The sequence below is a fragment of the Impatiens glandulifera genome, unplaced genomic scaffold (genome assembly GCF_907164915.1).
Source record: "Impatiens glandulifera unplaced genomic scaffold, dImpGla2.1, whole genome shotgun sequence".
In the NCBI taxonomy this organism is placed as follows: Eukaryota; Viridiplantae; Streptophyta; class Magnoliopsida; order Ericales; family Balsaminaceae; genus Impatiens; species Impatiens glandulifera.
Genome location: NW_025919140.1, coordinates 902795 through 924122, shown reverse-complemented (window position 1 = coordinate 924122; position 21328 = coordinate 902795). Strand labels below are relative to the sequence as shown.

Sequence of the window (21328 nt, the reverse complement as noted above, 5' to 3'; positions counted from 1 at the left end):
TTATAATTTTAAATTTGTCATGTGATACAAAAATATTGTATAATAAAAGAATGACTTTATCCTTCTAACTAATTTTGAAAACATATAATTTTATTTTTTATTATATATTGTAAATTTTATTTATTATTATATAATAGTAAAGGTAAGAATAATGATGAGAAAAAATGGAAATTTGAAGTAAAATCAGAGAAGCAAAAAAGATTTGATATTGTTAACTTCAAACAACCAACTCCCATTGTAGCAAAACAAAAATAATGTTTTACAACTTTTGTGAGCCCACTACCTTAGTTGCAAAAAGGTCTGCAGCAATTAACTGCAAAACACCAAATCCCACCGTTGCAAAACAAAACATTTACATGATTAAAAGGTCAGTCCACTCAGTCCACAACCCTAGTTGCAAAGATCCTATACTTCCTGCTTCCCCACTTGTCATTTTTATCGGTATAATACGATTTTAAACAAAGCTGCACCCATGGTGGATTCCTTTGGGCGCATTGCTGTTCTTCATTGCTCCTCCCACTTGGAATCATCACTCCAAGCAAAGCATTCCTAGTTCTTTTCAATGTCCTGTCAGAAGGATATCCATCGAAGAAATACTCCTATCATAACAATATATTAGTTAGGAATTCAATTCAATCTCAAAAGAAAAAAGAAAAAAAGGATGGTTGATCTGTTACCGAATCTTCTGCAAATAAAAATGCATGGATTCTGGCAGTTGCATCCTCTAGGGTCAATGTTATCCTGTATATTCCTTGTGGAGAGCAGAAATCTTCCGACTGAAATGGACGTATTGCAATAACCCTAACCGCACACTTAAACTTACCATTTACCTGCAAATAAGGCTCCAGCATTAAGAGGGCTACATCTTTTCAATAATAAGCCTTTTTATCGATTTTCCTTTCTATTAGTTTGTGCTTAGAGGTTACAGGCTTGTTTGGTTAATAAAAAATGTATCAACTTTTTGTTTATGCACAGAATTCAGTTTCCAAATGGAATCACATCCTAATCCAGATCCATATGAGAAATCGACAAAAAAAGTTTCATTTAATAAAGTAAGTGACAAATAAACTAAACAACTGCACCCTAAAACCTTACTAATAAAAGAAAAATGGCATCTTCAAAATAATTATTTGACTACTTGTAATGGCGAGGGAATATTACAATACCTTTGGATGGGTGATAACATCCATTAAAGTGACAAAAGGCATCTCTGTGTAAGATGTCTCTGTAAAGAAAATTACAAATCATTAGTCCAAAGGGTTCTAAAACATCTACATTAGCAAAGAAATCAAAGAATGAAATATTAAGAATAAAAACTCAAGATTATGTAACAGCAGTATATTATAGGACAAAAAACAAAGACAACCTGTCATCATTGAAGAGGGAGGAGGCAAGTGGCCAGAAAATGGCTCTCGACGCCGTTTTAAGGTTAACCGCTTTTCATAGTTCCTATATATTCAATGCCAAGTAAAAATCTAAATCCAGATATTCTTAGGAAACAACAAAATGAAAAAAATAGAAAAATAAAGCAAAAATCAACACCTTTGTGATTCCGATATGAGTTTTTCGGTGTCTGACAGATACTGAAGTTTGCTAGAAGGCATTAACATACACCGCCAGAGTCCAGCATACTGTTCACATTTAACATTGACCAATTTCACCCATCTGTCACAATTTAGTAATTGAAGACCTTGATTATCGTCTTCCATCACCACCCTCAAAATGGTACCAATGGTTGGGAATTTAAGCAAAACGTCTCTTGGCAAGGGAGTTGGTTCCAATTGTAAAGGTGGCAAGTTTTCAATTTCATTTTCTTTCCTGTTTTTACAAATAAAGCACTTATGAAATCATAGATTTTCATTACTATTTGGTAAGAAAATAGACTATTACATCAAGAGAATGAAACTATATCTAAATTCTAATAGTCATTAGGAAACCTTTATCTTTTCCTTTTCAAGGAGAAAATAAAAAATTACAAACCTCTTTAACTTTAACATACGCAAATTATGTCTTTCAAAAAAAGAAATATGTCCTCCATATGTTGACTGACACATGAGAACCCAAAAATGCTAGATAATAAAACATTCTCAACAAACACAAATTTCCCCTAATGATAGTATTTCGACAAATTGCAGAAATCTGACTGTCACCATCGTCCGAATCACTGAAAAGGATGGCATGCTCTAAAGGAAAAACCTCCTCAAAAAAATTGAGGCATCTGGTTTATATTTAATCTCCCATTCATTCTGCCTCTCTTTGTTGTCGTACATTATGTTACAGTGGAAAAGAGTTATCCAAGTGTTACATCTCTTGGAGGAGAATAGTACAACATCCAACCGCAATCCCCACTTCAATCAAGGTGCTTCCAGTGGGAATCGAACTGTAGACCCCAGCCTCTTATGTTCAATATTATTATCAAAATGCAAAGGAATACAAGATTTGGCAAATTTATCGTGGATGTAGGATAAGTTCTTGATAGTTTTATCATTAGACTAGATATAGAGATGGATTTGATTGTAAATTAGAGATTTTTGTAGTGGGCATTCCATAACTTTGTGGTAAATGAAAGAGAAACGGTGGGACGTAACTTGGAGGCAAAGACAAAGGCAACTAAATCAAAGAGCACCCACATTTTACAGTTCATACCTAACAAACTTAATCACACAACAAAACTATCCCAGCTTCCTAACTTATAGCAACAACGAAAGAGGTATCTCATGATTTATCCTTTCAAAATAGTATACATTAAAGTAGATAAGACCTTTTCAAAGAAGAGGATGATGAATTCAGAAGGAAGATAGAAGAAGAAAGGATTACATGTAATTATTTATTTTTGTTTAAACAACTAACACATGAGACAACTTCTAATGAGTAAGACATTAACTTGATTTGAACATTTTTCAACACTTTATGTCTCACTATGGGATGCAAATAAGCTCAATTAGGTATTACGGCCTTGAATTTAATAAGGATGCTATTATCTAATGGTATCCATAGATGATCTCTATTATGTAAATGAAACATATTTCTAACAATACAATTTTGTATTGATTTTCTATAATTTCAAATAGATACTCGAAAGATTTTTGTAAATCTAGACAAAGGAAACATTTAAGAAAATATATGGTATTTAGTTTCCAAAAAGGAAACAACCTAAACCCCAACAGTGATATCTGATGAACTAGATGATTGATGGTATTTTAACTGATCATATAAGACAAAAGAACACAATGTTGCCCTTCCTATGATAAACACAAATAATAAGCCTTACTTTGCTCGCATATTAGCTCGTGGAGCATCAGTGCCATCCCAAACAAAGGCCATCCATTTGTTTTCTTGAACCTTACATATGTGAAGCACCTGGTTATGAAAAAGAGTTCAATATAAAGCATAACAAGACCATAAGAAATCATAGCAAAAGTTGCCAGAAAATTCATATTGAAAGAAATGGACAAATTCTTGGATATGAACATTTTACACACTGCATAATCACTGAATATGGTAAGCAAACTGTTGCATTACCTTGCATATCAAAGTAAGGTGTTCTCCAACTCTGATATCTTCCAAGGGTAAATACTCATTCAACCCGAACAACGAAATGCCTTGGAATAAAAAAAAAAGTGTTACAAGATTTTTATCCAGATGTTACATAATGTGGCATTATGCTAGAAATTAGCAACATATTTTGCGATAATTTTGACAAAATATAAACAAATATAAGGAATATGTAAAACCTCATGCTCAAGGATATAACTCTGTGCTATATATTCATGGCCCAGGTCTGAACTAAGATGCATAATCCTAATAATTTTATCTTTTGATTAAGGTGTCGAATAAAGCTCTAACATGTTTAAAAATAAGTCACCTATATGAAATCAAGTGCTACTAAATGCATTGCCGAGGATGACAAAATAATCCTATATTAGTAAATAAAAAATAAGATAATATAGTTTGTGTTTAGCTTGCCAGCCAAAGAGAACTGGCAGGAAGTTGTTATGATCAATTTTATACAAGCACACTTTCATTAGTTCAAGGAGCAATTTTATCTCCCACTAGAAGTTTGAGGAATTATTGGATCTAATTTGCCAAAAGTTCAAATAGTCACTGAAGATGCACGAAAGACCCAAATAGCCCACTAAACTTTTTGTTCACTCAAATAACCTATTGAAGTGTATAAAAAATATCCAACTAGAATAAATGTAACTTTGCCTAAAATGTAATGTAGTCACTTATTTCATCAAGAAGTGCTCAAAATAATCATGATCAAATACAGTCACTTCTCCAGGAGCTCTTTGTTCTTATTTTTTAAGTTGATGCTTGTATTAAATGAATGATAGAGAAATGCATTCCATTGATAATCAACATTAATTTTATTTGTTTGTGGCCTATACATTCCTTCCTTTCACATCATCCTAAGGATATTACCAATAGGCATCTGGCCATATGTTACAATTACCACTCTGGCAAAGGGTTGCCATGCCATATAATGTTTGCCTCTAAAAACAGTGAATCCTTTGTATACATAAAGTAAGTAACTTCACAGCTATGTAAAAGCAATGAAAGATAAGTTAACAGAGATAAATTAACTGTTTCTTTCCTTTCTATAAGCTCTTTCACTGCAAAACATGTACTAGTATTTTAGGCTTGCAGTAAAACCAGGATTACTTACTTTCGTCCGGGTTACGATTAAGCAGCCACTTCCTTAGGCAGTCCAAAAACTTATTATCCTCGTCTCTTGGATGAAAGTTTGCTGATGCCTGATAGGGTAGAAACTGAGTGCCATGTTTTCCCTCAAATATGGCAAATGAGGAGATCTTTTTGTTGAAAACAGCATTAACGTCTCCACAGTGAGATTTTATCTGCAAAGGTTAAGCCATATTACTGGATATCCTTCTGGATAACACACACAGCTGAACAAAATGTTAAAACAGTAGACATTGGTGACTCCAAACCCAAGAATAACAGAGTTCACCACTGTCTAGAGGCGAGAGCACTCGCTACAATAATATAACTGACTTACGAAAAAAAAGGCAAAGTGGAAAAACAACAATAAAGGACAATAATAATAGGAAATCAAGACTCTATATAAGAACAAACTTCAGCAATTTACATAAAGTATACTTCCTAATCCTTGCATCGATCAAAGATGATTACTTGAAGAAAGCAGATTACAATAAAATACCATAACACGAGAGAAGAGTATTATGTCTCCAGCTGAGTGCACAGAGGGGAGCCTTTCCATATTTTCTCCAAAGCAGTTGACAAGTAGCCCAGGAGAAGAATATGATTCGTCTATTATCTTGACAGTGCAAAAACAATCTGCACAAGTACATGAGAGTTGAATTTTAAGGATGATCCATTTCATACCATAAAAATGGAAACTTAAATCAAAGAAGGAAATAATGAGAAGGAAATAGCAATATGTTACCGGTGCCCTTAAACTGACGAGGAATACTTGTTTCTAAAACGACGCCAACAAGGTTAACATTTTGATTGATGGAGGAAATGGCGTCAACTATCGGAAGAAATCTATAATCGTCGTCCCTACAAGCCATTGTTCTCGTTATCTGAGTTCAAACCCCTTCAAGGCAGCTTCAACCCTAAATCCTCGTTGAGTTGAGTGACACTGTGACTACAAACCCTAGCAACGTAAACCTTTTTTATATGAGTTGAGTGACTACAAACCCTAGCAACGTAAACCCTTTTTATATTTATTATTATTGAATTTAGGGTTATGGGGTACATATACTTTAATTTTTTTTCTATACCTTGTATCTTTTATCTTATTCAAAATTTTAGTATAAAAAATTTCATACTTTTATCTTAACTTAATTTTAATATACCTTAATTAATTAATTTAATAGGGTTATTACATAAATATTACACAAAAATAAAAAATAAAAATATTTATTATAAAATAAAATATATATATTTTTTAAATTTAACATTATTAGAAACAAGCCAATATTAATAATTAAATTTAATTAAAAAATTAAAGTTAATAAAATATAATTAAGTATTATTTTGTTAGACTAAAGTGGAGGAAATAAAATATTTTTAATTTAAGATGAATTTGATAATATTATATTTTATTAATTTTTTTTTTTAAATAAATCTAATATATTATAGTGAAAATTTTATATATTTAATTAAATAATATTATAATATAATTATATTTTAATTTGATTTTAAATAATAATATTTTTATAATTAAATTAATTTTAAATTTATTTATTTTTTATAAATATTATATATATAATTTATAAATATTATTTTAGTATTTTGGTATATCTTAATATATCAAAATTTTAAAAATATGATACATTTACCGTATCTATAATTTCAGTGTCGGCATTTTTTATATATCATAAAAATCAATATTTTATATATACCTATAATATTGGTAATTTTATTCACCCTTAAATGTAAGGATAAAACTTTTTAATATTAATATTAACTTGTATTATTATTTGAAACTTTTTTTCTTACTAAATGAAGAATAAAATATTGCAAATTGATCCATTTTATTTTTAAAAAAGAGACATATTACAATATATTATACCTAATAAAAACTATATGTTGAACAATATATTAGGTGATTGATTATATGGAATATTAAATAAATTTTTAGATAACTATATATATATATATATCCAATCATTTATATTAAATAGAATTATATACACTAATTTTAATTAATTTTATTATTAATAAATGAAAATACCACCAATATAATATCAATTTTAAACAAACTTTTTACTATTAAATATAAGAAAATATATAAGGAACGAATTGGGGTAACGAAACCTTAAACGAATCCACCTGGTATGCCACGGAGGAAAGAGAAAAAAATTACATATTCTCTCTCTAGTAAACCCTCATCTCATTTCCCGCTCATTATCAAACAAAACTCCCCTTCTTCTTTTTTTTCCATTTTCTTCACTCTCGACACGTTGTTTATCATCTTCTCCTTCCATTATTTAGATTCGTCTTCATCTTCGCTGTTTAACTTCTTCTCCTTCCGTTCTTTATATTCATCTTCATCCTCGTCGTTTAACTTCTTACTGTTCTTTTGTTCGTTTGAATAGATCACTACTTCTAGAGATCTGCGTTTTGTTTAAATTCGTCTTCGTCACTGTCCGACTGTTCGTTTAGCTTTTTCTTCTAATGGTATATCTTCTCTTCCATCATAGTTTACTTTTTTCTTTGTTTTATTGTTCTTCTATTTGTTTCAAGAGATTCACGTTTTTCTGTTGTTTTGTGATTGTTATGTGTAGGAACCAACAACCGGGACATAAATAGATATATCTTTTTGTTATTTATGTAGCTAGACTGTTAATATTTTGTTGTTTTCAAGAACATGTATATAACTGTTAATATTTTTGTTGGCTTGTGTTGTTCTCTGTTTTTTTCTATGTTGTCCCGTGTCTTAAACTATGACGTCCCGTGTAAATATTTAAGTTGCTCGAAATGTTAATATTCTGATGTCATTTGTGTTATTATAATATGTTATTCTGTGTTTTAAACTATATTTTTTTTGCGTTTTATTCAATATGTCTTCCTGCATTTTATCCAATATGTTGTCATGTATTACTGTAATATGTTGTTCATGTGTTGTCATGTATTCTTTGTGTTGATTTCTCTTTTTTTGTCTTATGTAGCCCTATGGATGAACCATCATCACCGTGTACCGAAGATAAAATTATCAAGATTGGGATGTCGTTTATTTTTGAAAATAACTTACCAACAACTGGGGACATAAATAGGTATATCTTTTTGTTGTTTATGTAGTTAGACTGTTAATATTCTATTATTTTCAAAAACCTGTGTAAAATTGTTAATATTTTTGTTGGCTTGTGTTGTCCTCTATTTTGTTTTATGTTGTCCCGTGTCTTAAACTATGATGTCTCGTGTCCTAAACTATGTTGTCCTGTATTTTTATACGTTATTGTCATGTGTTGTAAATATTTAAGTTACTCGAAATATTAATATTCTATTGTCATTTGTATTATTGTAATATGTTGTTCCATGTTTTAAACTATATTTTCACGTGTTTTATCCATTATGTTGTTCATGTGTTGTCATGTATTCTTTGTATTGATTTCTCTTTTTTGTATTCTTATGTAGCCCTATGGATGAACCATCATCACAATGTACCGAAGACAAAATTCCAAAGGTTGGGATGTCATTTGTTTCTGAAAATGACCTTCGAGAGTTTTATAGATTGTATGCCCAATCAATGGGTTTTGGAGTCCGAAAGTTGGGAACGAGGAATGGACCAGATGGAAACCATAAATTTTTCTCTATTGGATGTGCAAAGAGTGGTTTGTTTATGCCAAAAGGGAAGAATATATTTCAACTTAGACATTCCACCAAGACCGATTGTAAGGCCAGGATCAACATTGTTGTGAGGAATGATTTTGATTTTCAGATTAGTAGTGTCATTCTTCAGCATAATCATCCTTTAAGTCCTTCAAATTCTAGACATACTAGATCTCAAAAGGTTTTAGATCCAAGTGCGCAGAGAAGATCGCAATTAAACTATGTGTCCTATGTTCAATACCATGTTGTCCCGTGTATTACACCATGTTGTCCCATGTATTACACTATATTGTCCTATGTATTACACTATGTTGTCCTATATATTACACTATGTTTTAAGACTCCGTTGTCATTTTGTTTTAGGATATTACCGCAACAAGTAATCCTTCTCCAATATCAATGCAAGAGCAATGGAATCAACACTTCAACACCCATTCAGTCTCGACTCAACTATCATTTACTTCGTTGTTGTCGGGTCAATTACATCATGTATCTGATAATATGTTTCCCAAAAATAATTCATGTGGGGACAACATCAGAAGATAACTTTGCTTAATAATATGTTTCCCAAAGATAACTTTGTTTTGGATAATATATTTCTCGTTTTAATTGTTTTTTAACTTCGATTTAATTGAAAAATAAAACGATTACAGAAATGTTATATTCATTACTTTATGAATGAAATTTAATAAATCATTACTTTACATTTAGATAGAAAAGAAGAAATCAGGTTCTAGAAATATCGTTAGTGTCGAAAATTATAACGGTTCTAGAAACCAATACTATGTTGTCATGTTGTCCCGTATTTATAACGGTAATGTCCTGTGTCTTATACCATGTTGTCCTGTATTTTGTACTATGTTGTCCTGTGTTTATTATTATGTTGTCCTGAGTACATAAATGTTATATTTCTACAACAAGTAAATGGTAAGTACAACTTGTTGCTTCACATTAAAACGTTAAGTACAACTTGATGGTTCACAAAAAGTAAATGTTTTAATTCTACTAACATAAAACCATTACATTAATGTTTCGGATAATTTGGTTTCGTACAATATTATGGTCTTGTATTTTGTACAATACCTTTCGGGAGTGGCCTATTGTCAATGATATCCATTATCTTCGACTTCGTATTGTAAACGACCAAATAAAAATGAGAATCATAACCTATGGGTAGAAAAATCTGCATCCAAATATCACAGCACAATAAAGTTAACATAATATAGTGACAACACACAGTAACAACATAGGACAACATAGTTTAGTGTAAGACAAGGGACAACAAAGTGTAAGATACTAGACAACACAGTAAAATAATAAAAAAGACACTAATACTGTAATAAACATAGGACAACATAACTAAAATCACATAATAACATAGTCTAACAAACAAGACAACACAATATTAACAGTTTAAGCTTAATATTTATCAATTATCTTTCTTCCTGTCTTATTTCATAATAGTTGCTTGATTGTTTAAACTGGAGAATACAAAGTGAAGTTAATAATATATTGGTTGTGAGTTTTTCTTTACTTTTTCATACCTCTATTATCTTTTCCATTTCCTTCTACCACTCACCTAAATTTTAAAGAGTTATCCAACAAATAACTTTCATATATTGAACTACGTGATGTTTTTTGAATGAAGTTGGTTTGCGCAAATTATTTGCTTAATAAAATGGTATATAGATATCGACAGTCAATCATATACCAGAAAATAAAGAACTGATTCAATGAAGAATAAACAAGTGCAGATCACAATCTCATGAATAAAAACAACCATGGTTTAGATTCAAATTCATCTAAATCTTCAGATCTTTAATTCCTAATCCCAACAAAGTTAACGTTGCAATAGATCCACAATGAACAAGGGACACAGTAAATGAAAATAGTGCAACAACGATAACTTACCTTTCATCTTTTCTGAATTTTTTCTTTTACCTAAAGTTTTATTGTTCTTCTTTGTCATTGTTTGAGCGGATTCCGTTTGAGCGGATACTTAGGGTTAGAGTTTGAGTGGATACTTAGGGTTAGGGTTTGAGCAGATTTGAGAGTGAGTTTGAGCGAAAATGGGAGTGAGTTTTAGCGGAGATATATTGAAGAGAGGGTTGTTTAGCGGAAATGAGAGAAGTTTGAGCGGGAATAGATTGAAGAGAGAGAATGCTTGAGAGGAAATAAGAGGAGTTTGAAATGAGGTGGATTATCTACGTGGAAAAAGAAAGCAAAATTAATTATTATTTTACCTACATGGCATGTCACGTGGATTCGCTTAAGGTTTCATTCCCCTATTCGTTTCTTGTATCATCCTCTAAATATATATATATATATATATATATATATATATATATATATATATATATATATTAAATTGATATATCTCTAAACATTCAAATATAAAATATGATTTTATTAAGATTATTTTGTTTATCGGCATTAAAAATAACTGGATAAACAAATAAATATATAAAAAAGAATAATTTTTTAGGCAATTTTAGAAAAATTAAACATATGATCATAATTTATTTTAAAAAACTTGAGATGGACAAGACTTGCAGCCCAAAATAAAAGAAAGTGATTTTTATTATTTTTATTTTTTTTAAAGTAAATAATTTAGAGTTTGTTCTTAGTTAAATAAACTTTAGTGACTTTTATTATTTGTATTTTTTTAAAGTAAAATAACTTAGAGTTTGTTCTTAGTTAGATAAACTTTTGCTTATTTAAATAATATTATTTTGATAATGAATTTGAGAAGATAAGAATTTTTGGACAAAAAAAAATTAATATTAATATATAATTATAAAATAAATTATATTATTTAAATATAGTGTATTTTAATTAATGAATTGTGTGATTTTTATGATGCAATATTTAATTATAATTGAATCTGTTTAAAATAAAAAAAAATAAGTTTTGAAAGAGTATTAACATTTATTTTAAAGAATTGACTTATAATAATAAAAAAAAATTAAAAGTATTTTAACATATTAATTAAAGAATTGATAAGAAATTAGATGAAATATTGTTAATTATGTAAGATTGAAGTCACCATATAACCATATAACCATTGCTTTCAAAATAACTATAATATTGGTTTATTAATCGGTTACATCCATCTTGTGGATTGACACCGTCTATATATAAATTTGTGATGTTGATTCAAATGATAAAAGTTTCGTTTTTAAAAAGTAAGAAATTAATGTTTAATTTTATTTAACTCTAAATTATTAATGTAAATATCATAACTAACTTCTAAAAGTTAATATTAGGTCCAGAACAATCAGATATATCGGTGAGAAGCCGTTTGTTTCCTGTCATATGCCTGGAACAGCCGTTATCCAGATATCACACAGATTTCTCAAGACCATCATTCACTTGTACCTACACAAAACAATATTTACAATCTTTTGGTACCCACATTCAATTGGGTCCTCGGTTAATCAGTCCCTTAGGAATCCATATTTGAGTTATTCTAATGGATTTCCCGTTTTGTTTAGTAATTAATGCGTAAGATTTCGACATAGCAAACGCCTTCCTGCTAGCCACTGATCCTATAGATTTTGAAGAAAATTTTCTTTTAAAACTCTTTAACTTTGAATCAGGTTTTAAATTGTCAGACCAGCTAGCTGTTTCTAACTTATTTTTCAGTCAACTCACAGTTGACGGAACATAAGTTATTTCATTCTTCAAAACTAATTTTTCATGAATGGGATCAGATTCAATGTTAGTTAAACTCTCTTTAACAAAGCTTATTGGCTTAAGCTTGTTGGTAGCTGAGTTTGACTTTTTGCAGGACTAGTTTGGGTCATTGCTATCAAATCCTAAACCGGATCTAGATCCAGTAGGTTTTAACATGCTGATCTGATATTTGACAGCTTCTTCAGACCTTGTCCATGCACTAATAACATAGTTTAGCTTTTTGTTTTCAGATAAAAGAGTTTGAATATGTTTCTTGAGTATCTCATTCTCCGACGAAATCTCCACTTCTTTCTTTTCAAAAGCATTTGTTTCAGAGGTTTTATGAGAAGAAGAAATATTGGCCTCATATTTTACTTTCATCTCATAAAATGAGTTCTGATAACTTCTTGTACTCAATGGTCATTTCATTGAGTGCAGTAGTTAACTCCTCGTTGGTAAATTCTGGTGTAGAAATATCATTTACCTTGGATTGGTCATCTGCCATCAAGCATGTTACAGCTTCAGTCTCTTTTTCAGTAGGAGAATCCTCTAAATCGTTGTCGGCCCATTTGGATTTGTTTTCAACACACATAAAAACTTTCTAGTCCTTCTAATTCTTCTTGGCTTGAACATTTCGACCATAGATCTGAGTCAGCTTCTCCCATATTTCCTTAGCAGAGGAGCATGACTTGATTTCGTAGAATATGTTCATGTTGATCGATTGATACAGAATATTTCTGGCCACATTATCCAGGTTGTTGGTCATCTTGTCTTCAGTGGTCCACTCACACCTTGACTTCGAAATTTTTATGGGGCCATCAGTAATGACACTCCACATATCACAATCAAGAGCAGCCAAGTGAGCTTGCATTCTCATCATCCAATAGTCATAGTTGTCTCTTGACAGAATAGGGATCTCGTTGATGATAGACATGATTCAGGTTCTTGGAGCTTAAGAATATAAAACAGAGCTCTGATACCAATTGATAGGATCAGCGTAATCAATAGAGATGGGGGTCTGACTATTAATAATGGCTTATGAAAAATGGTTTGATAGAAATCTTGTTAAGAATTTAAATCACTTCTATTTTTGATCAAGGGGCTATAAATTTTATGATCCCAACTTAAAGTCAATTTTCGAGACAGGAACAACTGTATTCTTTGAGGATGTTGAGTTTGGGGTGAAGAATCAAATAAATGATTTTGTCTTTAAGGAAGAATCAACTTCTAATTTGGTTAACAAGGAGTTGACTCCTATTCCGATTTGTATGGACAATGATCAAGATTCTCAATATTGGAATAATTCCAGAAAATCAAGACAATGTTGATCTCCCAGAGGTACAAACTCAACAACCTCAAGAAGAAAGTATTATTGAGGAACAAGTGCCATTACGGCAATCCACAAGAGTAAGGAGAAGTACTATGCCGGATGAATATGTATTTCTTTGAGAACATGAGAATAATCTTGGCATTATGAAAGATGATCCAATAAACTTTCATCAAGTCATAGATAGTTCTAATTCAGCAAAGTGGATTGATGTAATGAATGAAGAGTATAAATCTATGCAAGACAATAAAGTTTGGGAACTTGTCCCATTACCAGAAGGGGTGAAGCCTGTTGGTTGTAAATGGATTTTTAAAATCAAACGGGATTCTAAAGGTAATGTGGAAAAGTATAAAGCACGTCTTGTGGCTAAAGGTTTACTCAAAAATACGGGATTGATTATAAAGAGACTTTTTCTCAGGTTTTAACTAAAGACTCTTTTAGAACAATCATGGCACTCGTTGTACATTTTGATATGGAGGTACATCAGATGGATGTAAAGACAATATTTCTCAATGGAGAAACTGATGAAACAATTTATATGGTGCAACTAGAAAACTTTGTGTTAGGAAATTCAAGGAATATGGTTTGCAAATTAAAGAAATCCATCTATGGGCTCAAACAAGCGTCTCGTTAGTGGTACCATAAATTTCATGAGGTAATTCTCTCATTTGGTTTTGGAGGGAATTTAATTGATGATTGTGTGTATCACAAATTCAGTGGGAGTAAACATATATATCTAATTTTATATGTTGATGACATTTTGCTTGCCTTAAATGATATAGGCTTATTGCACCAAACTAAGACTTTTTTGTCGAGAAATTTCGAGATGAAAGATCTTGGTGAGGCCTCATTTGTATTATGGATCCAAATACATCGAGATCGTTCTCGAGGAATTCTTGGATTGTCATAGATGAGCTATATCGATAAAGTACTTAAAAAATATGGCATGCAAGATTGTAAATTAGGGAATACCCCAATCGCTAAGGGAGACAAATTTAGTCTTCAACAATGCCCTAAAGGAAATTTGGAAATTCAAGAAATGCAAAAGATTCCATATGCTTCGGCAGTTGGAAGTCTAATGTATGCTCAAGTTTGTACGCGTCTAAATATTGCATACATAGTTGGCGTATTATGAAGATATTTGAGCAACCCAGGTTTGGATCACTAGAAGGCAACTAAAAGGGTAATGAGATATCTAAAGAGAACTAGAAGTTACATGCTCACATATCGGAGGTCGGATTATCTTGAGATCATTGGGTATTCTGACTCTGATTTTGCGGGATGCCAAGATAGTTTAAGATCCACTTCGGGCTATGTATTCTTGTTGGCTGGTGGAGCGATCTCTTAGAAGAGTTCCAAACAGGAACTTACAGCTTCCTCCACCATGGCAGCAGAGTTTGTAGCATGTTATGAGGCATCAAATCAAGAAATATGGCTAAAGAATTTTGTCACTGAGCTGCGTATTTTGAAAGGGATTGAAAGATCTCTTAGGTTATTTTGTGACAATAATTCAGCTGTGTTATATTCGAATAACAATAGGAGCTCGACTAAGTCAAAACATATCGATATAAAGTTCATAGTTATGAAGGAAAGGGTACAAAGTGGTCAAATTTCTATAGAACACTTGGGTACAAACTCCATGATAGTTGATCCCTTGACAAAGGGTCTGCCGCCTAATGTCTTTCATGAACACACTACTAACATGGGTGTTTTATAGATGGATGGTCTCTAGGTTAAGTGGGAGTTTGTAAATTCAGTTGTCTTTCAGTTTGTTTTATGGATATTTATGTAATTTAGTTTCTGATCAGATAAAGTATTGTACGGTTTATTGCATTTTGTACAATAAAGTTAAAGTTTGATCTTACTAAAGTTAAGGTAGGACTAGTTGAAAATTGACATGAATAGATCACCTTACATGTAATTTTTCATGCCACAAATTCATGATTAATCTATGTCATTTAGTCATATTGATATTTGTGATCATTGAAGGTTTAGTTGTGATTGATATAACGAAGACCGTCTTGATCCTTGTTAATATGATTAATGGACGAGATTGTTAATGTTCTCGAAATTGATGAAAATACTGTGCACAATAAGGATATATTATTCATTTTTTAAAATATATATGTCCAGTGGGAGATTGTTAGAATTTAAAGGGATATTTATATATTTAAATGGATATATATGGTCATTGATTATAATAAGTCAATATTATGTGATCTAAGAATGTTTGGGATTTGACTTAATGACGTTTTTGCTATGAATGTTAAATTGTGGATACCTTGTGGCATTTCTAATTTGATGAGGGGCTAAATTAGAAATTAGCGTAATGATGCAGTCATGACGGTTATGGTTCCCAAAAGGCAGAAGAAATTATAAAAGGGAGGTTGGTTGATAAAAAATAAGAATGAACTTATTTTTATCACACGCTCTCTCTCTCTGAATCCCCATCATTGGAGAAATAAGGCTAAAGGATTTCTGCCCTTTTGGAAAACCATCTCATCTAATCATGTCTAAGGATCCAGGTATATATATATTCCGTTTTTGTCTTTCATATCTCAGGAACAAGAATGAAGATCTAGGGTATTATAGTTTATGATTTAAGTTTATTATGGAATTATTTTAATTAATTCCAACAGATTGTAGAATGAAGATTTCAAGAATTGGATATATTTTTGAGAAAATGTATTTTGAATTTGATATAATTTGGAGATCTATTATTTTGTTTCGGTTAGATATAGTATTTTGAATTTGATATATTTTGGAGATCTATTATTTTGTTTGGGTTAGATCTAATATTTTGAATTTGATATATTTTGAAGATCTATATTTTGTTTGCGTTAGATCTAGTATTTTGTTTGCTAAATTTATTTTTGGATCTATTGGTGTGAAAAAAAGACTTAAATTGTATGCTATATTACTATATTAAATAGATATAGATATGTAATTTTGTGCCAAAATAGTAAAAACATATATATCTTTTATGTTATTGCTGGATTTTTCTAAAAAAAAATTAAAAATTATAGATTCTATAATTGTTAAACAACTAGTTTATGGATTATGTATTGAAATTATGAATTCTAATTGACTAGAACCAATAGATATAGATTTAACATTTATTAGTTTTCTTTAAATTTGTGTATAAGATTATTTAAAATTAATTTTTGTTTATCTTATTTTAAAAGTGAAAAAACTTTAAAAGATAAAAATCAATATTATGTTATTAATTGGATAAAAAAAACTAGATATATTTTAAAAATTATAAAAAAATTATGAATTTTTAATCTAAAAATGGGTTCGGGTCGGGTGACCATCGGGTTGGAACCGGTCAGGTTCGGGTTAAATATGGACCCGATTTTTCGGGTCAACTTCGGGTCCGATTTGACAAATTTGCCATGCCTACTTCTGATGCTCAGAATCTGGCTTTTAAGGAAGTTGATCCGGTCTAAACGGCGATTTTCAAGCAACAAGATTAGTGAGACAACTCTTAATTCATCGACTTGTGTTGTCAATTGACGAAGTTAGGTTGGTTCATTTGAAATGTTACTTTTCTCTTTTCTGATCAAACCGCACAACATTCTCTTTATCATAACTAGTAGGATATACTACGTTGTACGTGAAATTAAAATATTCTTACATAATTACTAATTGTAAAAATAATTCTTTCAAGTTACTTTTTTTTTTCTCTAAAATAAAGTTGCAGAGAGGTTGAAAAAATATTTTTTCTTAGCCCTTCGATGACTTTTTTAGCACTTGAGTGTCATATTTTTTTAAATTACTTAGATTTGAGTTGATGTTATATTTTGTTTGATGTGACATTTTATTTAGTCGGATCAAGTTTTTTATTTAGAAATATTTTTATCCGAATAATTCTCAAAATCTTCGATGGATCGTTTATTGTTTATATCCTCGAAGTTTTTATAAAATATTTAATTTAGTAAAAGAGAATATATTTATATGAAGAGAAAATATAATATATATATATATATATATATATATATATATATATATATATATATATATATATATATATATATATATAATTAGAGGAAAACATACCAAAAGAAATTAGTTAGTTAGGTAAATTGTATAAAATATTTATAAATATATATATATAATATTATATATATATATGGAAAAAAATTATGAAACAAATTTGTATGAAGCAAATATTTTTATATACATATAAACATGAATTTTGTAATATTTTTTTTATTTATTTTTATATTAAATAATGATTTTTTTTAATGTAAATTTAGTGGTGTTTTTTTTAATTAATAGTCATATAAATTATATATATATATATATATAATATAAATAGTGGGGAAAATTTGTGTGAGGAAAAATATATTTATATAAAATTAATTATGAAAGATAAGAAAGACAACTAATTCTAATTTAAATTATTGAAAACAAAATAATTTTTTTTTAAATTAAAATAAATTATTCAATATGAAATATTTTATAATTTTAAAAGAACCATATATAAAAATTGAAAGACAATAGTTTAAAATATCATATATTATCGAAAAAATAAGACAGGTTGAATTATATATTAATAAAAAATAACTTTCATCAACTAAATTAGAGAATGTAAAATAAAAAAGAGAAACTAAATCTTCTATCCTTTTCGTCCTATTAAATTGTTATTCTAGCGATTATCTCCAAATTTGTTTGTATTTTTAACAATCTAATTAAGACAATAAAATATTAAACAATTATAAAAAAACAATTTATTTAATAAAAAAAAATTGAAAAAATATCTCTTCAACAACTTTGTCCGAAGTTGATGTTCTTTCCTGATAAAATTTAATTTAATATATAAACACGTTTTAAAAACCTAAATAAGACATTAAAATAGATAAAAAAAAAACAAATTATTTGAACTCAAAAAATTAAAAAAATACAACCTAATTAATATATATATATATATAATTAAGATATATATATATTTATAATTAAGTTTCTTATACAAAATTTATTTAGGATAACACAAACTCCATCAACTACAATAATAAGTTGGAGGATTAAATTATTAAATATTATCAATATCTTCAAGCCCTTCACGGAAGATTGACTTCAATCTTATGTTTATTAAAAGCAATCTCGCCTTGGTCATCTCTAGCATCACAGAGAGAGAAAACTCCAGTAGTGTCAATAGAAACCATCTCCACCTTCACCGGCCAGCTCCATCCAAAATCCTTCCCATACAACTCAAAACGCAGCAACCCACCAATGTCATACAATTTTGGACCGACAAAGGCTGGATCCGCATCCGATAACCATGCATCAGCATCAGATAACCAGTTCTCTACCCCCTTCACAACTCCTTTAGCCAATCTTACAATCGCCTCTAGAATCGCAGCAGACGCCATCGTCATCCCAAACCTTCTCCCCTTTCAAAGATGCAACCTTTATCGTTGCTATCTGAAACTTTACGCAGTTTCCAATGTAATTGGTCAGAATCGGAGGATCCAATTGTGCTCAACAATCCATGGGGACTCCGAGTTGAATATTCTCGGTTGTAATATCTCCCCCATCTGCTTTAACAAGACAAAAAAAATTAAAAAAAAAAGAAGAGCAAGAGAGAAGAGGGAGAAAATATTAGTTTTGATAACTTTGGAAGCCGCCTAAGTCGTCGCCATCGCCAAACATTCTCCCCTTTCAAAGACACAACCTTTATCGTTGTTATCTGAAACTTTACGCAGTTTCCAATGTAATTGGCCGGAATCGGAGGATCCAATTGTGCTCGACAATCCATGAGGACTCCGAGTTGAATATTCTCGGTTGTAATATCTCCCCATCTGCTTTAATCAGATAAAAAAAATTTTTTAAAAAAGAAGAGTAAGAGAGATGAAGGAGAAAATACCAGTTTTGATAACTCTGAAATAATTCCATTAAGCTTCCTTGTTCTTGTAAAATATTTTTTAGATGGTGTGCTTTAAGCCGCCTAAGTCTTCAGTGTTCTCTCCTTACTTTGACTCTTTTACTTTTCGCTCTAACTATCTTTTACTTTTTATTCTTTAATCATGTCTTTTTGTAAGCTTTTCTATACTAATATTTTTTCTGTTCTCACGAATTAGATTTGAATCAATATCTCCTCTAGGCTACTTTCATTTTAGCATTCAGAAAATTTTAAAATAAGAGGTTGATCATCAAGACGCGAAATAACATACAATTTGATGAATTAATTTCAAGATATAAAGTCATATGAGTCACCAACTATTTTATTTAGAAAGAAAAGTAAAAACTTCACCTGTGTCAATGAAAACCATTTTCACCGGCCGGCTCCATCCAAAATCCGTCCCATACAACTCAAAACGCATCAACCTACCAATGCCATACAATTTTGGACCGGTAAAGGCTGAATCTGCATCCGATAACCATGCATCAGCATCAGATAACCAGTTCTCTACTCCCTTCACAGCTCCTTTAGCCAATCTTATAATCGCCTCTAGAATCGTAGTTGACGCCATCGCCATCGCCAAACCTTCTCCCCTTTCAAAGATGCAACCTTTATCGTTTCTATCTGAAACTTTACGCATTTTCTAATGTAATTGGCCAGAATCGGAGGATCCAATCGTAATCAACAATCCATGGGGACTCCGAGTTGAATATTCTCAGTTGTAATATCTCCCTCATCTACTTTAACTAGACAAGCAAAATTTTTAAGAAAAGAAAGTAAGAGAGGAGGAAGAAAATATCAGTGTTTGTTGACTTGGTTGTTGTAGTTGGACTTTGTTGATCTAAGATTATTTATAAGTAGAAAAAAATATTTGGGTGGAGAAGAAAATGAAAAGTCTAGTTTAATTGGTTTAATTGCAGAGGTTTTATAATTAATATTTAATACTAAATTAATGAAAATTTATATTGTTGGAAGTTTTATAATTAATATTTTATTATACGGTTTTTGTTGGAGGTTTTATAATTGATATTTAATGAAAAATTTGAATTAATAGGAGAATTATATTGAATTTTTATTATTAATTTAATAAGTTATATTAAACGTTATTATATATAAATATAAATAAATATTTATTAATATATGATGAGTTTGTATATAAATCTCCACATTAATACATTAAGCATTATTATATATATATTTTATTATTAAATATAAAAATAAATATGTTATGTAATATTATATATTTTAATATAAAAATTATTGATAAAAAAATATTTTATATTATTAATGTGAAAAAAAAATATAAATATCTATATGGTAAAGAGAGAAAAAAATACTGAAATATATATATATATATATATATATATATATATTAGGAAAGAAATATATATTAAGAGATAGAAACTAATTAAGATAAATAAATTAGGGAAGAGAAATTATTTAATTTGTGGATAATTATAGAAACCCTAACCCATAAACCTTAAATCTTAAACTCTAAATCCTAAACCATTGGCATCTGCAACTAAGAGGGGAGTAGTAGATCATCAATTAAAGAGCCAAGTTAGTTTGATTCTATTGATTATTGATTCGACTAAAGAGACTCCTAACAAACTTGTAATCATTTAATACCATAAGAATTTTATGAGAAATATGATATACGGTGATATTTTTATATATAAATATTTATAATATATAATAGTACTATATAATTAATAATTATGATAAAAAATATAAACTAATAATTAATTATGTTAGGAGAGAGAAAAAATACTTAATAATTAAATTAAGAGAAAGAAATTTATATTTATATATATATATATATATATCGAGAGAAAAATAATAATTAAGATAAATAAATTAGAAAAGGAAATGAGTTAAATTTATAAGAATGATTATGAAAAACACGTTGATATACCCTTCCAATATTATAAATTAAGCTTCATTCAATATATATAGATTTCTTTTTGTTGAGTTCGAATCGGTCAAACTAGGTTAGCATTTTGGTCTCGAACCAGTTAGATATTTTCTGACGGAGAAAGGGAAAATTTTTAATCATGGAGAAATTGAAACAGTGAGACATTCTTCTTAACCTGTCATTA

The 21328-nt window shown here is 29.7% G+C and overlaps 1 protein-coding gene across 1 annotated transcript; it reads right to left on the bottom strand.

Moving 5' to 3' along the window:
- Positions 1-207: 207 nt before the first annotated feature.
- Positions 208-5649, bottom strand: LOC124917594 (protection of telomeres protein 1a-like). Its single transcript, XM_047457987.1, has 10 exons — positions 5429-5649; positions 5183-5319; positions 4670-4859; positions 3523-3602; positions 3272-3360; positions 1543-1818; positions 1367-1449; positions 1167-1225; positions 678-830; positions 208-599 (listed from the first exon to the last, which is right to left on the bottom strand). Exons 1-10 carry the CDS (start codon positions 5553-5555, stop codon positions 378-380), a joined length of 1416 nt encoding a protein of 471 aa, XP_047313943.1. The 5' UTR covers positions 5556-5649; the 3' UTR covers positions 208-377.
- Positions 5650-21328: the final 15679 nt, after the last annotated feature.

What these genes read in the sequence shown, in the direction of transcription:
- LOC124917594 (XM_047457987.1), bottom strand. Translation starts at nt 5,555, where the DNA reads ATGGCTTGTAGGGACGACGATTATAGATTTCTTCCGATAGTTGACGCC. An exon ending in TACTCTTCTCTCGTGTTATG is followed by an intron (nt 4,860 to 5,182) that starts GTATTTTATTGT and finishes TAACCTTTGCAG; the next exon opens with ATAAAATCTCACTGTGGAGA. An exon ending in ATGTTATCACCCATCCAAAG is followed by an intron (nt 831 to 1,166) that starts GTATTGTAATAT and finishes CCTTATTTGCAG; the next exon opens with GTAAATGGTAAGTTTAAGTG.